This window comes from Nannospalax galili, unplaced genomic scaffold (genome assembly GCF_000622305.1).
Source record: "Nannospalax galili isolate Female #2095 unplaced genomic scaffold, S.galili_v1.0 scaffold155, whole genome shotgun sequence".
NCBI lineage: Eukaryota > Metazoa > Chordata > Mammalia > Rodentia > Spalacidae > Nannospalax > Nannospalax galili.
Window position 1 is genome coordinate 10452397 of NW_008339923.1, and position 21792 is coordinate 10474188.

The 21792-nt window shown below is 45.8% G+C and overlaps 1 protein-coding gene across 4 annotated transcripts in view; it reads left to right on the forward strand.

Moving 5' to 3' along the window:
- Impa2 (inositol monophosphatase 2) overlaps positions 1–21792 on the forward strand; it is a 48677-nt gene that overhangs the window by 16751 nt on the left and 10134 nt on the right. For 2 of the 4 annotated variants that reach the window (XM_029564329.1, XM_029564328.1), the window contains exons 3-5: positions 8804–8911; positions 11291–11336; positions 13413–13521. In XM_029564329.1, the coding sequence (XP_029420189.1) occupies positions 8804–8911; positions 11291–11336; positions 13413–13521 (263 nt within the window). The remainder of the gene's footprint in view (positions 1–8803; positions 8912–11290; positions 11337–13412; positions 13522–21792) is intronic. The other 2 variants (XM_008834695.3, XM_029564330.1) reach the window with 2 other exon arrangements.

Here is a 21792-nt window from a genome sequence, read left to right on the forward strand (position 1 = left end):
GTTTAGGTCTGCTTCTTTTTGTAAATTTTATGTGCCTTTGTGGTTTACTTTTGGGGCATGAAAAGCTGATTTGTCTAAGCTTCCGGTTCTCTCTTTTGATTTTATATTGGAATGGTCAGATTGCTTTTGTCTTCAGGAGTCCCCACAGAGGCCCAAGTCAGATGAAGATCAGATGCTCTCAGTTTTTCTCCTAAGGTCTGGATCCCTCCAGGAAAGATGTTGTCCTCGGGAATTTGGGGTTGGACTGGCCTGGGAGCAGGGCCCAGGAAAGATGCTGGTCTCGGGCAGCTGTTGGCCTTGCCACTCAGAGTTGCAAAGGGAGATGAGGTGGGAAGAGGCCCCAAGGGCTCCTGGGGACTGCATTTTTCTCCTAAGGTCTGGATCCCTCCAGGAAAGATGTTGTCCTCGGGAATTTGGGGTTGGACTGGCCTGGGAGCAGGGCCCAGGAAAGATGCTGGTCTCGGGCAGCTGTTGGCCTTGCCACTCAGAGTTGCAAAGGGAGATGAGGTGGGAAGAGGCCCCAAGGGCTCCTGGGGACTGCAGGGAGAACTGGGTTGGTCTGGATGCAAAGGATCAGAAAGCCAAGAGGTCAGGCCCTGTGTCCAGGAAAGAGGCTGGTGGGTTGTGCAGCGCAGGGAAGCAGAGGGAGGTGAGGGCGGAACCAGGCCCAGGGGGCCCCTGAGGACTGCTAGAAGGAACTGGTTTCATCTGGATGCAAGGGATCAGGAAGCAGTGGTGGTTCCCCCAGTGTCTGGGGTGCGAAGACAAGGAATGGGACAGTACCCAGGCCAGGCAAGAGGCTCGTGGGTTGTGCAGGCCCAGGGAAGCAGAGGGAGGTGAAGGCAGGCCCAGGCCCAGAGGGTGCCTGGGGAACCACAAGAAGGACCTGGGTTCCTCTGGATGCAAGGGATCAGGATGTAGTGGTGGTTTTGAGCATAGAGGTCAGCCCCCATGTCCCAGAAAGAGGCTGGTGGGTTGTGCAGCCCAGGGAAGCAGAGGGAGATGAGGGTGGGACCAGGCCCAGAGGTCTCCTGGGGATGGGAGAAGGAACTTGGTTGGTCTGGATGGAAAGGATCAGGAAGCAGTGGTGGTTCCCTCTGTGTCTGGGGTGCCAAGTCAAGGAATGAGCTGTTGGACACTTTTAAAATGTTTATTGGCCAATTGTGTTCTTCGTTTGAAAACTATCCAGTTCTTTGGCCCATTTATTGATTGGCAATTTGAGGTGTTTAGGGGAGGGGTTCTAATTTTTGCAGTTCTTTATGTAGTCTAGATATTGACTCCCTATCTGAAGTGTAGCTAGCAAAGATTTTTCTCCTGTTCCTTAGGCCCTGTATTCACTCTGCTGATAGTTTCCTTTGCTGTATAGAAGCTTTTTTAATTTCATGTCCTTCCATTTGTCCATTCTAGGGGCTGTTTCCTTTGTTACTCAGGTTCTATTTCAGTAAGTTCTTCCCTATGCTATGCTTTGAAGTGTTCTGCCTGTCAGTTTCAGTGTTTCAGGTTTTAAATTAAAACTTTTGATCCACTGATGTTTTAAATTTTTATTTATTTATTTGTTTGTTTGTTTATTTATTTATTTTGGTCTTTTTGAGACAGGGTTTCCCTGTAGCCTCAGCTGTCCTGGAACTCACTATGTATACCAGGCTGGCCTTGAACTCACAGAGATCCGCCTGCCTCTGCCTCCCAAATGCTGCGATTAAAGGCGTGCGCCACCACGCCTGGCAGTTTTTATTTATTTTTATTTTATTTGTATGGGTTCATTGCCTGCATGTGGGTAAGTGCACCCATGTCGTGCAGTGCCCAAGGAAGCCAGAAGAGGCTGTCGGATCCCCTGGGACTGGAGTTATGCACAGTTATTAGCCACCATGTGGGTGCTGGGATTTGAACCCACGCCTTCTGCAATAACAACCAGTGTTCTTAACTGCTGAGCCATCTCTCCAGCCCCTTGAATTGATTTTTGTACAGGGTGAGAGAGACGGATTTCATTCTTCTGTGGGTAGATATCCAGTTTTACCAGCAACAGTTGTTGAGTAGGCTGTCTTTTCCAGTGTATGTTTTTGATGTCTGTATTAGTTCCTTCTCTGTTGCTGTGAAGGAAACACTGTGATCAAGGAAACTTATAGAAGAGTTTATTTGAGCCTATGGTTCAGAGGGTTAGAGTCCATTATGGCAGGGAGGCATGGCAGCGGAGGTGACTGAAGTAGAAAGCAGAGCGATCACATCTTCAGGCAGGCACAGGAAGCAGAGCAGAGCCAGACTGGAAGTGGGCTATGTACTCTCAAAGCCTGACCCCAGTGATATACTTTCTCCAGCATGGCCGCACCTCCTAAAACTTCTCCAAACTGCACAACCAACTGAGGACAAAATGTCCAAATACATGGAGTCTATGGGGGACATTTTCATTCAACCCATCACAGTGCATTTGTCAAAAATCAGGTGGCCGTACCGTGTGGATTTATTTCTGGGATCTTTATTGTGTTTCATTTGTCTACATGTCTGTTTTATACCAGTACCATGCTGTCTTTGTCACTGTGGCTCTGTAGTGTAGTTTGAGGTCAAGTATTGTGATATCATGTAACGGTGTTCTTTCTGCTTAGGATGGCTTTGGCTGTCTGTGGTGTTTCCGTATGAATTGTAGGGTTGTTTTTCTAGGTCTTTGAAGAATGCCATTGCAATTCTGATGTAGTAGAGCCATTTTCCAAATATTCTGCCAATTCATGAGCATGAGAGGGTTTTCTATCTTCTAGTGTCTTCAATTTCTTTTTTCAGTGTCTTTAAAGTTTCTGTTTTAGTGATCTTTCCCTCCTTAGGTTTATTTCTAGACTTTTTTTTAAAGCTATTATAAAAAAGGTATCTTTCTTAATTTCTCAGCAATTTTGTTATTATTGTAAATAAAAGCAACTGATTTTTGTATACTGATATTTGTATCCTACAACATTACTGAAAATGATTATTAGATCTAGAAATTTTCTGGTGGAGTACATAGGGTCTTTTCAGTATAAATTATATCATTTGTGAATAAGAATGCTTTGACTTCTTTTCCTGTTTTTTATCCCTTTTATATCTTTCTCTTGTTCTTTTGCTCCAGCTAAGACTTTGAACCCTACATTTGATTAGAATGGAGAGAGTGGGTATCCTTGGCTCATTCCAGATTTTAGAAGAAAAGCTCAGTTTGCCGTATTTAATATAATGTTGGCTGCAGATTTGTCATATATAGTCTTTATTATTTGAGGTATGTTCTGTCTTTTCTAGTTTCTTCAGGACTTTTTATCATGAAAGCATGTTGGAAGTTTATCAAATGCCTTTTCTACATCTATAGAGATGATCATGGTATTTCTATCCTTGTCTACTTATATGGCATATTAAATTTATTGATTTATAATATTGAACCAACCTTGCATTTTTAGAATGAACCAATTTGTTTGAGATGTATGATCTTAATGTGTTCTTTAATCATTTGCAAGTATTTTATTGTGAATTTTTACACCTGTGTTCATTAGAGAAATGAGTCTGTAGTTACCTCTTTTTATGTCTTTATCCAGTTTTGGTATCAAAGTAATACTGGCTTTTTAGATGAATTTGATAGTGTTCCTTCTGTTTCTATTTTGTGGGATAGTTTGAGAAGTGTTGGTATTAGATTATCCTTGAAAACAAGCCTTAATGAATAAAAAAATTGAAACAATTAAAAAATTTTAAATTAAGTTTAAAGATTAAAATAATACAAACAAAATGGGCAATAAAATGAAATTGGAATTTTGATGTAGTAGAGCCTGGTTGGGAAGGGTTTTTGTCGTGTTTACCTCAGTGTCCATCCTCTACGACTGGGGTGGGGCATGTTGAAAGTCTCTCAGCTTAGACTCCTGTTCTACTCTCCTCTCCTACACCGAGTTTAGCCTCTGCTACTCTTCCCATGGTCCCACTCATCCAGGCCGGGGTGGGGGGGGATGGTGAGTGTTGCTAATCTCCCACCTTCAGGGCTCTATACCCCTTTTCTGGTGCTTCCTATGTTCCACTCTCCTCTCTGGCTTGCTGGTTCAGCCTCCTGTTTGGGTTTCCAGCCACGCAAACTGTCTTCCCTGTTCTCGCAGTCTGGTGCTAGATCTTGACCACACTTCCCTGGTGGGACCTAGCTCAATGTGAACAGCTTAATGTGGCTTCTTTATGGCACATAGTTCATCTGTCTTATTTCTGCACTCTGTAGTTCTTTCTCTTATTTCTCTATTGGTGGCTTTTAAAAAGTTACTTACTTTTGGGTTGGAGAGATGACTCTGGTTAAGAGCACTGGTTACTCTTGCATAGGACCCTGGGTTTCCCAGCACCCACATGGCAGCTAACAACCAATAGTAACTCCAATTCCAGGGGATCCGATGCCCTCTTATGACCTCCGAGGGCATTGAACAACACAGGTGCACCTACCTACATGCAGGCAATACACTCATACACTAAAATAAAAATAATAAATGTTTTATTATTTATTTTTATTTATTGTGGGGGAGGGTGGCATGCCATAGTGCACATATGTAGGTCAGAGGACAACCTAGGGAAGGCAATTCTGTCCTTCCATCACGTGGGTTTTGGGGATCAAAATCAGGACATAAGGCTTGGTGGCAAGCACCTTTAACCACTGAGTCATCTCACTGGCCCTATTGATGACTTTTTATCTTGACTTTTTTTCCATCTAAACTCCTACTTACAGAACTGCTTCTGATCCACCATCCTGGCTCTTCCTTCAAAATCAATACTTTTACATCAAAATATAGTGTGTAAAACTTCTCAGGTGTCTGAGAAGAATTTTCACTAATTGGAGCAGGAGTTCTCCAAGTGTAGTCTGACTAGTAGCACTAACAACATCGGTGGAGATGATACCAATACCAACTGTTGGACCTCACCTTATGCAACGCTCTGAAACTCCAGCTGGAGATTTTGAGTTGGATCCAAGTGTAGCTGCTTTGAAGAGGTCCAGCAGCATCAGGGTCCTGCCACTGATACAAACCCTATGGGCATCCATATCCTCCATGATGATATGTCCCAGATTGTCAGGTAGCAAGGAAAGAGGATGGTGGCTTGGACTGCTCAGTACATCCTGCTACCCTCTGCCCCTTGAGGTCATTTTAACCTGGTACCCTGTGGTGGGCCCAGCATAGAACAGTATCTGTTGAATGCATGAGTCAAGCAGAACATAAAACAAGAGTCCTTGACATGGGAAAAATCCATTCCTGCCACCACAGTTGGACGCTGTGTCCAGTCATCTTCCCACTGTGCTTTGCCCTGGAACTCCCGCTGTGGGCCAGCTGGTGGACACAGGGCTGCAGCTTGGGAAGACGGGGCCAGATAGCTTCAGTCAGTTCCTTCATGGGCAAAAGAGATAGTCCTGACTTACTTGTCAGAGTAAACAGTTTGTAGCCAGAAAAGAAGAAGTCTTGGAAGCACTTGACTGTCAAAGTTACAAGAGCAACTTGTAACAACCTAAAAAAAAAAAAAAAAAAAGAAAAGAGGAAAGTAGTTAAACCATGCAGTAGAACGTGTTGCCAGGCTTATCTTATCCACTTGCTATTTCTTATCTATTAGATAGGCTTATGAAATGTTCTTTGAGCGCTCTAAATTAAGTCAGACGCGTTGTTTGTTTCTGTTGATGTGTGGGTTTTATGTAGCTGCTCCAGTGACTTTTGTGAAGGTCTCTTATTCCACATGTGCTTCTTGCTCAGGGTAGACATCCCTCACTCTGCAGACCTGTAGAATATTCTCTCCCTTTCTAACATTAGCTTCCAACACGAAGAAAGTCAGATTAAGTAAGTAAAAGTTCTGCGTCCCTCCCACCTACCATGGAAACAAGTATTTTGGGCACCTTGAAAGACAGTCTGTGGCTCAGATGCTGTTAGCTGCAAGAGGCCCTGGTCCAGACAATGAAGTAGGGAGGGAACTGAGGACATGCCTTCCATCTTCAGATGGGAAAATGAGCAGATGGGACGGAGAGTGGGAAAAGATGGAGACAGCATTAAAGCATGAAATCAGCTGCTGGAAGGAGCTCAGGGCCCAGTACAAGCACCTTTAAGTGCTTCTGTCTGAAGGTGTCACTCAGAGCAGGAACACAATACCCCTCTTCCTCAACATGCCCATGTTTGACTCATGAATGAACAGCTCTGCTAGACCCTTGTCCCCTAAAAGCCTAGGGAGTGCTGAGGTGTTCCTGTTCCCATGGCCTGATGAAGTCTAAGTATCAGCACCACAGACACATAATTGCTCTTCCTTCCCCACCCAGCAGTCCCCTCTCCATTTCCTTCTTGAAATCAGCTTTAAGGAAAGGATCCCACATCTCTCCTCACTTTCCTGGGAGGTGGTCTTTTTGTGTGTGATTTCTGCTTCCTTTTGAATATCTTTTCACTACTTTTATCAGCCTGGTACTGCATTTAAGTACCTATTACTTGTATGTGTTTTTACAGTCCAGTGTGTTTTCTTTACAAGCAAGTTTAGGAAAGGAAATCAGCTAACTATAGAAGATGGCTGTGTTACTCAAGTCTTTGGCCATGAAACGTGGCCAAGCCAATGCCACTTTCAGTGTCACCTAAGTGGCCAGTTCTCTCCACAAAGCACTTATCTTATTGCTTGGCTCAGGTGTCCAGGCTTCTCCACCCAGCCTCACCTAGCCCTCACATCTTACACCAGCAGTTACATCTAGGCTTGTCAGGCCACCAGTCCCTGAGCCCAGGCTGTGGCTGGCACAGAAGGACAGGGAGGAGGTAGTTTCCTGGAGAAGGAGATTGGCAGTGCAGCCAAGTCCACCTGCAACTGTGTACTCCTGCAGGCAGACCCAGCCACCCAACCTCTCTGGCCTTTGCCAGCTCCACTTCACATCCTCAGTGCCTTGCCTGCTCATGTGTGGTTTTCTCCAGGGAAGAGGGTGGGCATGGCAGCCCATAGCCATGTATATACAATGTACTCATCAGATTCACAAATGTATTGTCTGGAAGGGCTGGAATTGTCTGTGTGCGTACAGAGTGTGAAGTTCATAGCCTATGACTGGAAAGAGCCCTAGGCTGGTCTTGTGGCCAGCACTCTGCCTCAGGGGCTCATGAATGTTGCTGTTACCTCAGTGCACAGCTGAGCACAGCCTTGCTGCTGGCCCTGGAAGGTGTGGAGTCTGTCTGCACCACCTGCTATGGCATCTGCTGACCCCATGTAACTATCAAGCATGTGACATGAAGTTAATGAGAATTGAACTAAGGATTAGATACCTTAAATTTTTTAAATTTCAGTTCATTTAAACTTAAACAGCCATGTGGCAAATGACTGCTCTAGTGGGCAGAGCAGTTACATAGCTTTCGATTTTGATCTCTTCATTTATGGTAGCACATTGTCAGCCTTATTCACAAGCTTCCTGATGCCAAGCCTATAGGGAGGAGCTGAACCTGGATCCTCTGCAAGAGCAGCCAGTGCTCTTAACCACTGAGCCATCCCTCCAGCCCCTCATTTTTCCTTCTTGGTAAAAATGCCCTTTTTTCCAAGCATAGATGTGGACATGGCCCAAGTACCTAGTAGAAAATAGCAGGGCTCTGTATTCACCTACAGCCTGTGCTCAGGGCCCCACCCTTAGTGTACATGGGACAATCCTGGATGTGCTCCAGCATGCTCTTTGTGCCCAGCACTGCCTCATGAGCCTCAGCTATGACCTTGTCTGTAGCTGGGGACCCCTCTGGGAGGTGCTCACAAGGACAGGCTCATAGCAGGTCCACTATGAGAGCAACCTTCTGGCACAGAGCGACACTCTGTGTTGCATGAATCCTAAGTGGAAAGGAGAGGGGGCAGGAAAGGTTAGGAGCTTCCCTGTCTTTGGCCTTAGCTGCTAGTATTCGCTGGACCCATTTGAAGAAAGCCAGGCATTCTCTTTTGCACGGGTTCATCTTGGTATTTTGGGTCGGGTTCTAATGGAACAGAGAGCGTACTCATGCAGTGGCAGTTAAGGGGGGCTTATTTACAGAGGGCTGTGTTACTAAGGAGGGGTGAGAATCCTGGAGCCTGGGCTGGGGACAGCCAGTGTATCCCTAAAGGAGGAATGTAAAGGAGGCCACTGGGAAGACAGGAACTCTGATGGGCATTCAGGGGAGGAGGATCATGAAGCATCCTGATAGCCACACTGTTCCCTGTTCCTGCCCTTATTTTCTCCCAAAGAGAAGCCAGACACCAGGGAGGGAAGGGAAGAGAGTTATCTGTGGGGAAAGGAGATGCAGAGCCTGTGGAGCAGATGTCTGTTAGCCACAGGTGACAGTTCCTCCTCTGTGGCCCAGGTCATGGTAGTGCCAGCAGGAAAGCAAGGATGGGAGCCCGGATCCTGCCTTGCCCTCCAGCTCCCTCCCCAGCCTCTGCTACCCCTCATCCACCTCCTAGCTCCAGACTAAAATGGGAACTGAGTTTTGCTTTGCCTCTGATCTGTCAGGTGCTGTGCACTCCTGCATCTCTCTGCCTGGCTTGCTCTATTTCCCTGGTGTGCTTCCAAAGCATTGAGAGTCATTCTGGTGTTTGGGAGTGTTTTGAGTCATGGGGATCAAACCCAGAGCCTTGTGCCTGCTATGTACACTCTCCCAACAAGTCACATCCCCAGCCTTGCCACTCTGCCTTCTGAATCCCTCCAAGTCTGTAGTTGGCACGCTGATATACAGGCTGATGGGCTCTTCAAGACTACCTGTTTGACCCAGAGAAACCATCATTAAAGCTGCCCCATGCTGCCTTTCTCCAATGTGATCAAAAGCCACTTGAGGCAGATTGCCTCAGGTGTGGCACGTTGTCTCAGGCTGAGCCCCCTGCCCAGCAGGTTCATTGCAGAAGAGGCCACAGCCTCCGGGGCCAAGTGTGTGCTCACCCACAGCCCGACCTGGATCATCGACCCCATCGACGGCACCTGCAACTTCGTGCACAGGTGAGCAGGTGCTGGGAGCATGCTATTCCAGGGCACTGCCAGCCTCTAAGCTTTCTTTTCAAAAGCAGAAGTTTTGACAACTGATTAACTGTGTAGTAGGTTTCTAGGCTTGTAAAAAGAAAAAAATAAATAAAATCTTGATATTCTCAGAAGGTTTCCCATTTGTGACTCTCGAGACTATGTAAGGAAATTTTATTTAAAAATATTTTTGGCTCAGTGTGCTGGCACACACTAGTAATCCCAATACTCAGGAGATGGAGGCTGGAGGATAAAGAGTTCAAGGCCAGCTTGAGCTATCTCAAAAAAAAAAATGTTTTTGCTAGTGCATGCCTATAATCCCAAGATCAGAGCAGAGAATCACAAGTTTGAGACCAACTTTCCCTATATTTAAATATTCTACAGTATTTTTTTTTAATTCAAAACTTAATTGCCTATACATAGGCTATTTTAGAAGGCTGTTTATGGTTATTAAAACTTCAGGTCAATGTAGTTATGTATTTTAAATCTATTTCCCATTAAGAAATGAAGACTAAGCCATCGGGGAGTATAATCCCATCACTCAGGAGTCTGAAGCAGGGAGATTGCATGTTTGAGGCCAGCCTGGGCCATAAAGTGAGAACCTGTCTCAAAGAAAAAGTTGTTTCTGTTTAGTTTAAGACATTGAGTTGAATTTAAGAAAGATCCCTTTTAGAAATGCCCATTAGAAGAAAGTGAGGTTAGAAAGGAAGTCAGTGCTGTGTAGCCGCTGTGGAGCTGGAGTACAGAGCCAGGATGTGCCTGGGAGATTTGAGAGGTGCCCGTGCAGAAGCCAACTTCATGACTGCAGGCAGGAATTATGGGAATAAGGGTAAGGCGCTGAGCTGCCGAGCTAGAGGTTACAAGCATAGCCACAAAAGTCCTGGCAGTGGCAGGTATGGAAGCTGTGTGTACTTGTTCACGGCCATGCAGAGGTAGCCAAAGACCCAGAGGCACAATAGGTGACATGGCTTCGACTGAGGACAGGTCTTTTAACTCTCCAGTCCCTGAAGACATTTCTACGCTGCCAGCACCTGCTTTCCTCCTCCCCCCACCTTACAGGCCGCTTTCATACCCTGTTGAATAAGAAAGGAGCAGAACCAGGAGTGGGTGCCCAGCTCTTGGGCCTTTGTTCTCCCTGTTTGCCTCCCTGGTATGCATGCTTGTGAAGTAATTTTTGAGTACACATTAAGCATGACCATTTTTAGGCGACAGCTACCTTGAGAATTCAATCATGTGTGGACAAGGACCCTTTTGAGGCGATGCTGCCACTAGGCTGCCCTTTCACTAAGCATATTCCCTTCCCTCCATGTGTATTGCTGGATGGGACTCCTCTCACTTCTGGTCATTTATCATCCAGGGTGCTCATAACAGTGATGTGGTAGGCTAAGCCACATTCCAGGGAAAGGCCATGTGCCATCTTAGGGTCTTCTATGGCTCTGGTGTCTCCAGAGATTTTTGATCTGCAGCCCTCAGGGGAAGCTGGAGCTGGAAAGACCTGAGAAGAGTGTCCTCTGAGAAACAGACCTGGAAGTCCCAGGACACCAAGGCCACAGCCACAGTTCATAGCCTGAGCCCATGGCCAGCAGAGCTGAGGGAGAGCTGTGAGGCACCTACCTAGGAAGCCCAGAGCCTTACCCTGGCCTTTCAGGGTGTCTGCACAGGATCCTGTTCTTGGTCTAGATTGGCAGTTTTTTCCTGTAAGTTCATAGTACTTAGTCTTTCCTTGTCCCTTCCTGTTTTTAAGCTCCTGTGATCTTCACATAATGTAGAGATTATTTTGAGAAGCAGCAATAAAATCACAAAAATAAAACCACAGACTGTGGCATTAAAACCATCCCCTCTACTATTGGCTCACTCTGCTGTTGGCTGCTGGAGTTTCACGCAGGAGGCAGGATGAGGGTGTTAGCATTGCTGGAAGGTGGCCTATGACTCAGAGCTAGCATCTGTGTGGCAGCTCTGGTACGGGGCTTGTGATGTCACCTGCTGGGGCATCTACATACCCTCTCAAATGGGGGCTAACCTTTTGAGAAGTCTCCACCTACTTTAGGTTACTGAGAACCAAAAATGTGGTTATTAAAATCGTCCCTGATTGGGTATTAGATGGTCATGTTGGATTACATTGGTCATACATGGCTTCTAGAATGCTGTTTTCTTTAAAGATGACTATCTTACAGCATGGCCAGCTAAGTCTGTTTATCTTGGAAGCAGTGAGTGAAACTGGCAAGTCATTTTGAAAAACCAAAGCCAGACAGAGTGCAGAAAGGTCCTTGTGTGTTGGAGCGGGGCCACCATGCAGCCACACAGGTATCTGAGAGCTTGTGTTCCTGCATTCCCTGTAACCCATCCTGTCTTCCCTTGCAGATTCCCCACAGTGGCAGTTAGCATCGGATTTGCTGTTCACCAAGAGGTAACCTGGCCCTTCTTGTTCGGTTTCAACCCCTGCACTCCTGTTGGCTCTTTGCTATGCATTTTAACCATGACTAGTATGTTCAAGTATGTAGTGTTCAAATCCAAGAAAGTGAACAGCTGCAGACCTAATTTGAGAGTGGGTAGGTTTGGGGCGTCCCCTGCCATGTGCAGGCTTGCTCTGGTTTTTGCTGTGATCTTCTCAAGGCTGCTGTGGAAAGTGATGTTCTGAATAAATGGTCCACATGAGCCTCCATCTGACCCCTAGAGCGTGTGATCTTGTCACAAAAAGGAGCTCCTATTTTGGGATAATGTTTTTAATCTCAATATTCTATTAATTCTTCATTTCCTCCTGGATGTTAGTATGAGAACATGGCCTTGTCAGGATTCCCAGAGACTTTCTGAACTAAGCAGTAGCACAAGACCTGAAGGAGAGGCAGGGGTTGGAGGGTCATGCAGGAAGACTTGCAAGAACCTTAATTTCTTATATAAGGAGGGTTGGGACTCCCATGTCTCTCTGCAGATACCCCCCTCTTTAGAACAGCAGCCATTACCATCCTTGCTATCATCATACATTCCTCTCATGGAAATGGAAGTTTACACACATCTCAAAATACTTGTGGTAGAGATCCCTAAGAATCTTAATACTGAAAATTGGATAAGGAGTGATTAGCTACTGGTTTCCCTGTTCACTGTTGTCACAGAGACCAGTGAGCATGAAGGCTGTCACTCCTGGCCCCTAGGTTACCATGACCAGAGTCAGGGCTGCCCGGAAGGCAGGCTGGGGGCCATAAAGGCCAGCCAGGCCCTCAGACCCCCGACTACTTCTGTTCCATGTTTTAGTAGTGATTATGCACAGGAATACTGCTTTTAGTCACAACCCCACCTGGGGAGCCCCTCACCCTTCCCTTCTGCCCTTAGGACATTTCCCTTGATCTTGGGGCCCCACCATAGGCAGGCTGAGATTTATACAGTTCTGTGCTACCTGTATTTTGGCATCATGCTGTAGCCAGGGTGACAGAGGGGTAGGTTAGGTATTGCTAGAGAGCCACACACTATCAGATTTGACTGAATGGTCCCCTCCAGAAATAAACCTATAGATTTGGCACCCATTTGGGGGTGACTCAGGTTTACCCAAGACTTTGCTAAGATGTCTAAGACCTGAAGGAGAGGCACTGGCACGTGGATCCTGATACCAAGCAAATGCATGTGAACCTTAGGTGGTGAAAATCTGACAGGAGACAAGGGTGCTTGGGTGTGAGGGTGCATTAGTTCCTTATTGACCCCTTCCTCTTGTTACTTTGTATTGAGAGGTTTTGTCTGATGCTGTCACCCAGGTGAGGCTACAGTTGGTTCTGCCTGCCCAGGGTCCCCCTCTGGCCAGTAGTCTGCTCCCTGGGGACTGTCTGTGGGTTCCCTGGTTCTGTTGACTCTCTGGATGTGTTCTCAGTTCTTCAAAGAACCTGGAAGGTTCTTAGGGGGTTGGCTTAGAGTCACAATTAGCCTTATTGCCCTAGTAAAAAGAGAGGGAAATAAATAAAAAGAGGCTGTTTTAAAGACTGAAACCTTTTCACTGAGCTTTATTGTGATAATATATTTTTATATGGTTGTCTAAGAAAAGAAAGCTTGCTTTCATGTCCAGGTGTAGTTTGGATGATTGATTTTTATTTTATGTGTATGAGTGTTTGCCTACGTGTGTGTGTGTGTGTGTGTGTGTGTGTGTGTGTGTGTGTGTGCGTGTGTATCTCACATGCATGCCTGGTGCCTGCAAAGGCCAGAAGATGTGTGTGACCTGGAGTCACAGGTGGTTGTGAGCTGCTGAGTAGGTGCTGGAAATCAAACCTGGATCCTCTGCACGAGCAACAAGTGCTCTTAAGCACTGTGCCATCCTCTGGCCCCAGATGTAGTTTTGAAATGTGGGTCCCCCCCACCGCCCATTCCATTTTGAAAGGCCGTTTCTGTCTCATTGTCATATTATAGTACTAGCGCCAGCACCAAGCAGAGCCTTCATCTTTGAATTTCTGTTATTTTCTGTGTCAAAGAGTGATGTGCCTTGCTTTCTTCCTGTCCCCTGCAGCTGGAATTCGGAGTGATTCATCACTGCACAGAGGAGCGGCTGTATACCGGCCGGAGGGGCCAGGGTGCCTTCTGCAATGGCCGGCGGCTCCAGGTCTCCAGGGAGACAGGTGGGGTTTATCCAGCCTGTTTCAAACATGAGCGAATGGAAAATGTGCAGTGTCATGATGACATAGATAGTGGTACATTCTTCTTCACAGGGTTCCAGCTCTTTTTAGGGATGCAGTATCCATAGTGGAACTGGGAGCAGCCCGTTCTGTGTAGAGATGTTGCCCTAGTGGTCCAGAGCTTTAAATGTTCATGTTCTTTTGTGCACTCACATCTGCATCTTTAAACTGACAGTCACCCTTTACAGTTTGGTCTGGTGGAACTAAGAAAGCAATCCAGACTGAGGGCTAGCAGAGCATCTGGGCACAGCTTGGTGGTCCCCATGGCCACAGGCATTGGCATCTGGTCTCTGGCTCCCTGGCTATGTTCTAATTGTGGTTCAGTTTCTGTGATAGGACAGGCACTTCAGGGGTGAGTTGTATAGAGAAGCCTTCCTTTCATGTGCCCCAGCCTGCCACTGGGTTATGGCTCACCCTTACTTTCCTTAGAGAGAGGCTCAAGGACATTGTTAGCTTGCAGGAAGTCAACTCTAGAGCTGTCTGCCATGAACAGTGTGTCATCTGGAGTTCTTTTTGCCTTCCTTCCGCATTGACTAAACCAGCAGTGCTTTGTTACATATAGGACAGGTACTGTAGGTAACAGAAAGATGCCAGGCAGAAGAAAAAGGAAGAGCCTGGAGAAGCTGCTGGGTAAGAGGAAGCTTTTTAAAAGCTCCTGAAGGTCCACATAATTCAATTTGAAAAGGCAGTGAGGGCTGGGGATGTTGCTCAGTGGTAGAGTGATTGCCTAGCACTGGCTTATGCTGCAGCACTGGGTAGGAAATAGCCATCACAGCTTCCTGCTCATTCTACCTTAGGTGTCAGAGACTGCCCATCATGAAGTGCCTCAAAGTGCCTAGTCCTTGGTTTCCATTTGCTAACACCAGCCCCAGTCTTGAGATGTCGGCCCTTGGCTTTGAGCCTGTCTGCCTTCCTTACAGCCCTTCCCCTGGCTCCGTTCTAGTTTATCTTCTTTCTACGCCCTCTTCTTGTTTATTTTCCCTCTGGTCCATCCTCCTGGTTAATGCTGCTATGCCTAGCTGGCCTCAGGGACATCAAGGGGAACAGGATCCAGCCTGTAAAGAGCTGACCTAGCACCATGTGGAGGTACCACATGGGGCTTTAGGCCTGTGGAGCAGACAGGCTGGGGAAGGTGGGTGCAGAGGGAGGCGAGCTCCCAGGGGCCCTGTGAGGTGCGCCAGTAGGAGGACTTGTACTCTAACCCCAGAGCCCCTAACCTTGCCCCATTTCTCCTCCCAGAGTGTTTGATTTGGTTGTAGAGCAGTGTTAATTACAGCCATGCTGGCAAGAGGCATTCACCCAGGGCTAACTGGGAAAGGCAGTGTGAGGAAGGCAGCCGTTAAACGAGCTGGGGTGAACTTTGCTCCAGATATCATTGGATCCAACACTAAACTATTCACACACCTGCTTCCTGGTTGGCTGCCTTCACAGCTCAGTCAGGTGGTGACTACAGGCTCTGATAGATCTACCCACCCCAGCTCTGGCTCCTCTGGACCCCACAAGGGTGAGACTTGGTCTGGCTCCCACTTTGCTGGTTCCCAGGAAGCATCTGAGAACTTGGTAGAAAAGCTGTCCACAAAGCTCCCACTCCCACTGGCCACCACCTCCTCCCTTCCTCTTCATACTACCCGGCCGGATCTTCATCTCACCAAAGCACATTTGTGACTTGAAGTCCAGTGTGGTCACAGAGCTGTCCGCCAGGTGTCAGAGTGTTCCGGGCAGCAGGCCTTTCCCATACTATGCAGACCTGATTCAGGTCCTGACTCTGAGTCTGCAGGCTGTGCCTAGAATAAGTTAGGTGACCTCTCAGAACAGCCTCTCAGAACTCTGCTTCTCATGCTTGAAAATGCTGCTGCTGATGGAAGATAAAGGTGACTGTGGGAGCAATGTGGTACTTGCCTATAATCCCAGCACTGAGGAGGTGGAGGCAGGATGATCAGAAGGTCAAGGTACTCCTTGGCTACATAGTGTATTCAAGGCCAGCCTGGGCTACATGAGACCTTTTAAAAAAGTCATTGTAGGACAGCTGGGTGAGGTGGCACCCACCTATAATACCAGCACTTCCAGAGGTTAAGTCAGGAACATTCAGTTCAGAGCTAGCCTGGGCTACATGAAGAGTACCTGTCTCTCTGGCTGGAGAGATGGCTCAGTGGTTAAGAGCACTAGCTGCTCTTGCAGAGGACCCCAGTTCCCAGCACCCACATGGCAGCCAACAACCATCCATAACTCCAGTTCCAGGGGATCTGACACCCTCTTCTGATCTCGGTGGGCATTGCATACACGATACACATACATGCAGGGAGAACACTCACACACATGCTAAATAATAAATCAAAAAAGATTTTAAAAAGAGTTCCTGTCTCAAAATCCCCAAAATGGAAAGGAAAAAAAAAAAGTGATTTTAAAGAGGATTCAATAAAATTACATGCAGCAGCACCCAGCACAGTACCTGTGTGGAGTCCAAACTGAGCCTTTATCACAAAAGAAACCTGTGCCTTCTCCCAGGAGAGCAAAGTTACTAAAAGTAGGACACCACTAGGGCTATGATCACTAAGGCAAGCGCCTCTCCCCTGCTACTTCCTTGTCCCCCTTTCTGGAATGTTTGTTAGTATACCTTTCTGGACTATCTCCAACTCACAAATTAAAAGCAAATCTGTACTGGATAGATAAAGCATAAGGACTAGATGTGGGCCAGGAGTAGCTTTCAGACTGGTGTATAGCTCAGTAATAGAGCAGTTGCCCAGCATGCATTGCATCCCAAGCACTGCAAATACTGTTGTTACTAACACTAATAATAATAATATTTTTAAATGCCAGGCGCCACTTTTTTAAAAATTTACTTTATATGTATGCGTGTATTGCCTGCATGTAGGTAAGTGCACCCTTGTCGTGCAATGCCCGCAGAGGTCAGAAGAGGCTGTGGGATCCCCTGAGACTGGAGTTATGGACAGTTGTTAGCTGCCATGTGGGTGCTGGGATTCGAACCCAGATCCTCTCCAAGAACAACCAGTGTTCTTAACTGCTGAGCCATCTCTCCAGCCCGCCAGGCACCACTTTCTAGCTGCATCTACAGTGCACTGACTGCTCCTCACAAAACACAATCACAGTATCACTTCCCACCAAAGATTTGAGTATTACTAAAATCATCCCCATCCAATCGATGCTTCTTCTAGGAAAGAGTCCTTCAGGACCATGGTCTGGGTTTGGGGGTCACCTTTTATTCCTGAGTCAGGGTCTGATATGGGGCATTTTCAACAGAGCTAGGAAACTATTTTTTAAATATAAAATGCATTGTGGTATCACATTGATGTATGTACAAATGTTTGTTTGCAGTGCTAGGGACCAAACCTGTGACCTTACACATTCTAGGCAGATGGTCTGCCACTGGGCTACACCCCCACGTCCCATTCTGATGTTTGTTTAAACTCATGACCATGATTCTCTCGGCTTGGCTCTGTTGGCCCTTGCCCTACTACACTCAGCATCTCGGGTCACGGTGCTGCCAGAGTGATAAAATTGGAAACAACACACTGTCCCACTTGCTCTAATCCCGCAGTACACATCTATTCCTGTCAGAATGAAGATACCAACATGCTCTGGAAAAATGATTCCTGAAATAGTTTGAGTGAGTGTTCTGCCTTTTTGTTGTGTCCTTCTGTCCTTAGCAGGTCTCCTGGGAGGAAAATCCAGTCACAGGGCACATTGCTGAGGTCGGACCTCGGCCCTCTTCAGTTGATCCACCAACTGGAATAATCACAAAGATGGCCTCTTTTATGTTGTTCTCTGCTCTGATGGTGTATAAATTAATGTAAAAGCACAGTGTTCCAGGATTGAATATGTCAGACAAAGTCCACTCAAGAGCTTCACTCCTCCCTGACCCTGTACCCAGCTTCCTCTCTCCCCTGCAGATAGCTGTTTAGATGATTTTAATGGCATCATCCCAGTGCTTATTTTAGGTGTGTTTTTAAAATAAGCAGCTGTTTGGTTTGCTTTCATCTTTTTTTCTGGCGTAGTTTCTGGTACTTAAGGTTTACAGCTTGTAATAATAATTCCTTTTACATTAACATTTTTATATAATGTACTTAAAAATGATGGTTAGTACTGATTGTCAACTTGACAGAATCGAGAATCACCTAAGAGACAAACCCCTGGGCATGTCTGTGAGGGAGTTTCTGGCTTGTTTAACTGAGGGAAGACCCACCCTGACTGTGAAGAGTACCATTCCTTGGGCAGGGATCCTACAGTATAAACAGGAGAAAGTGAGGGAACACTAGCATCTCTCTAACCCATGGCCACAATGTGACCAACCACATAGGCTGTCATCTCTTACCATGATAAACTGTAAGCTGAAATAAAGGCCTTATTTAGTCACAGTGATAAGGAAATTAACTAGTACACCTCATCCCCTCTCTTTGGATCAAGTTGACTTCTTTTTCCAAGTATGTATTTAGAAAATAGTGGGGGTTTTGTTTTTTGTTTATTGTTTTAAGGCACTGAGCAAACTTGCCCTGGTCACAGCTACTCCCGCCCTCCTTCTTACCAGGTTGGAGGTTTTCTGTGTGTTGGCAGAGTGCCTCACTGTTGTGTGCCATACTCTCACCCTGAAGCTGTGGTTTAGCCTGGCTTCCCCACGTAGAAGCAGACATAACATCCATCAGTGCTGTTTTCACTGTAGGAAGTACACGATCTGGTACAGCATTTCTCAAGCTCTTCAATCTTAGGACCGACCATTACACTCCTTAGGGAAACTTTTAGGACCCACCAAAAGCCTGTTGCTTTTGTGTCACTGTGACAAAATGTCTGGCGGAAGCAAGTTCAAGGAGGAATGGTCCATCAACTCAGTTCGTGGTGGCAGGAACATGTGGCATGGGCTGTTCACGTCATGGTAGACCAGGAAACAGAGCAAGACAGGACGTTAGCATGGGTGACATATTCCCAGGGTCCTGCTCCGAGTAACCTGCTTCTTCCTGCCAGGCCCTACCTCTCAGAGCTTCCAGAGCTACCCAAAGTAGCACCACCATCTGAGGGCCAAGCTTGGAACACATGAGTCTGTGGAAACAGTTCAGACTCAAACCATAACAACCATTTATATGTTAGAAACTTAATAGAGCTTTAAAATACTGACCACTTTGTTGCCAAAATTATATATATGGAAAATAAAACTTCCAAAACACAAAAGTTGTAGTGACAAGTGGCCCTGTTTCGCTTTTTCCCCAACTCCTTTTATGTCTGGCTAAACAGAGGCAATTAGATTTTCCTGTCTGCTTCTGCATGTTGTAACGTACTGTTTTAATGTGTGAAGAAAACACAACCTCACACATATATGTAGTTGGAAAGGGCAGAAATATTTAAAGTGTTTTCAGATAATTGAGAATATTTTTTTGATAACAGACTAAAATTCAACAAGCTCTGGTTTCTCAGTTTAGTTGTGATGCGGGGTCTAATGGTGTGGTGAATTCTGTGGTACTCAGTTATGGTCAAATCCATTAGGCTGTCCTGTACCTTGTTTGGGGGTTTGTGTATTTCGTTTCATTTTAACTCTTTTTGGTGCTTGGAATGACACCCAGGGCCTAGCATATGCTAGGTGAGCGTTTTAACACTAAGCCGTACCCAGCATTATCTGTACTTTGAATGACTCTCTTGTCCAGGGGTGATATATTGTAACATCATGTATTGGTCATTTGAAAAGTGGTTCACGGGATTTTCAGCTACTCCAAATGTTGACACATTTCATTATAAAGTACTAAAAATGTCACATTCATTAATTTTATCATCATTGTCCACAGTCTGTAACTGTTGGGAAAAGATCGACATTTTCCCAAAAATCTTGTTTTGTTTTGTTTTGATTTTTGAAATGGGATCTCATTGTGTAGTCCTGGCTGGCCTTGAAATTGCGGTAATCCTCCTGCCTCTGCCTCCTTACTGCTGGGATCACAGGCATTCCTCACTATGCCTGGCACAAGCTGTCCCAAATTCTAGCCCCCCCTTGGGAAATTTGGGTTTTTATCTGGTGATGTTGGCAATTGAAGTGGTGGATACGCTGTCTTTTTCATTTCCAGTAGCTATAGCTTATCTAAATCCTCTGCCTCCTTACCACAAAGGTTGGTTTTTTTAAATTCACATACAATTCAGGATTTAATGCAGTTGTTATTTGCAGCTCCATAATTGTGACATGTACCTGACATATCCTACTGTGTGTGGTAGGAGGACTGCACTATTAGTGCTGCTGGGACAGTGAGGTAGCTGTGGTAGAGGCGCCACCTTCCATGGCTGCTGTTGTCCCCTGAGGGCACAAGGCAGCACAGTGAAGAAGATAAGCATATCTCCTTTCCATGGTGAAAATGCTTCCCCTTCCCGTGTGCTTGTGGAGAGTGATGAGGGCCACACTTTGAGAGCAAAGCCCTCATTGATTTCTCAGGGCGGGCTCCTGAGAATAGCATTCCTTAACTTCTTATTTTGTTTTGATTTGTTTGGAGGTGAGGGGGAAGCAGGGTCTCCCTGTAGCCTGGCTCTAGCTGGCCTAGAACTTGCTATGTAGACCAAGCTGGCCTCTATCTCACAACAATCCTCCTGCCTCTGCCTCCCAAGTGCTGAGATTCAAGGCGTGCACCCCCACACCCAGCTGTTCCTGACTTACGGTCATCATAGTGGTTCGTTGCCCTTGCTGCCTACAAGTTTATTTTTCTGGGAATAAAATACAAGGCTTGCTTTTTCTTGCATTGAATATCTAAAATGGCCCCCTTGTCTGCTGACAGATGCTAGTTGGTGAAAGGTGGAAGGTTCAAAAACTGATTTTTTTTTTATGGCAGGGTCTCACTCTGTAGCCTGGTCTGGCTTTATACTCACAACCTTCCTGCGTCCCTTTCCTGAGTACAAGGACTACAGAAGCACACGACCATACTTGGTGACAGTGTTGTTTTCTTTCACTTGTAAGGGACTTTGGTTTTCTTCCTGGATGTAAATGGGTTCTTTTTTTTTCTTTAGAGTGCAACAATTTTATTGAGGTAGACCTCAGAATCAGATCTTCTGATTCAGTATTCCCAGGGTCATAGTATCCTTCCGATATTTCATGGCTATCTTTATTTCAGCTGAGTATTCTTGAATTATAATCATTAGTGTTTATTGATTTCCTAACTCTATTTATTGCTTCATTTTCTTCTTTTTTGGGAGGCTGGGTGTTCTCACCTTACAAATCTGTTACTGCTCTTGTATCTTTTTACCTTTCCCATGTGTTTTCTTATTTTTAATTTTTTCTCCTCAATTTCCTATAAAGTATTATCTACTATGTTTATTTTCTTTTTTAATAAAAGATTTATTTTTTATTTGTGCGTGTGTGCGCGCGCGTACACACATGCGCGTATGTGTATGTTTTCTGTGCCCACGGAGTTCAGAAAAGAGTGTCAGGTCCCCTGGAGCTGGTAAAGAGTTACAGGTTGTTAGTGACCCTATGTGGGCACTAGGAACTGAATCTAAGTCCTCTGCAAGATCAACAAGTGCTCTTGACCACTCTTCAGCCCTGTTTTATGTTCCTTTTACTTCATTATCTGAAATATTTTAAAGTTTTTTTTCCCAAGGCTCTGGGCACTCTAATTTGAGTTTTACCCTTTTTCAAGCGTCTTGTTTCTTTTATGCAAAGCTATTTCTGTTCTGTGGACAGATCTTCAGGTATTCTCTCATTGACCATGGGAATGTTATTCTGTTGTTTTTATTTACCCTCTTACAGTTGTGGGGGGTCAAACTGTGGATCTTCTAGTGTTGTGTTGTGTTGTGTTGTGCTCTGTTGTGCTGTGTTTTGCGAAAGACCTCATGTAGCCCACACTTGACTCTGATTCACTATATACTAAGGATGATCTTGAACTTCTGATCTACCTGCCTGCACTTCCCAAGTGTTGGGATTGCAAGTATGCATCACCACACCTGGTTTATGTGGTGCTGGGAATCAAACACAGGGCCTCTAGGGAAACATTCAAGATTCAAATCACAGTGCACACTAACAGATACATCTGCAGAGAGATGACTATGCTTCAACATCCAGAAAACCACCCAGACGAGATCGGGCACGTTCAGGGTGGTATGGCCGTAGAAGAGGAAGAACCCAATAGAGGGATGCTGTTGGAAGCCCTTATCAAGAAACTCCAATGGACTTTCATAGGAACATTTGAAAATTGCCCTGCTCTGACTTTTTTTCTAGTTCCCTGTCTAGAACTTATAATG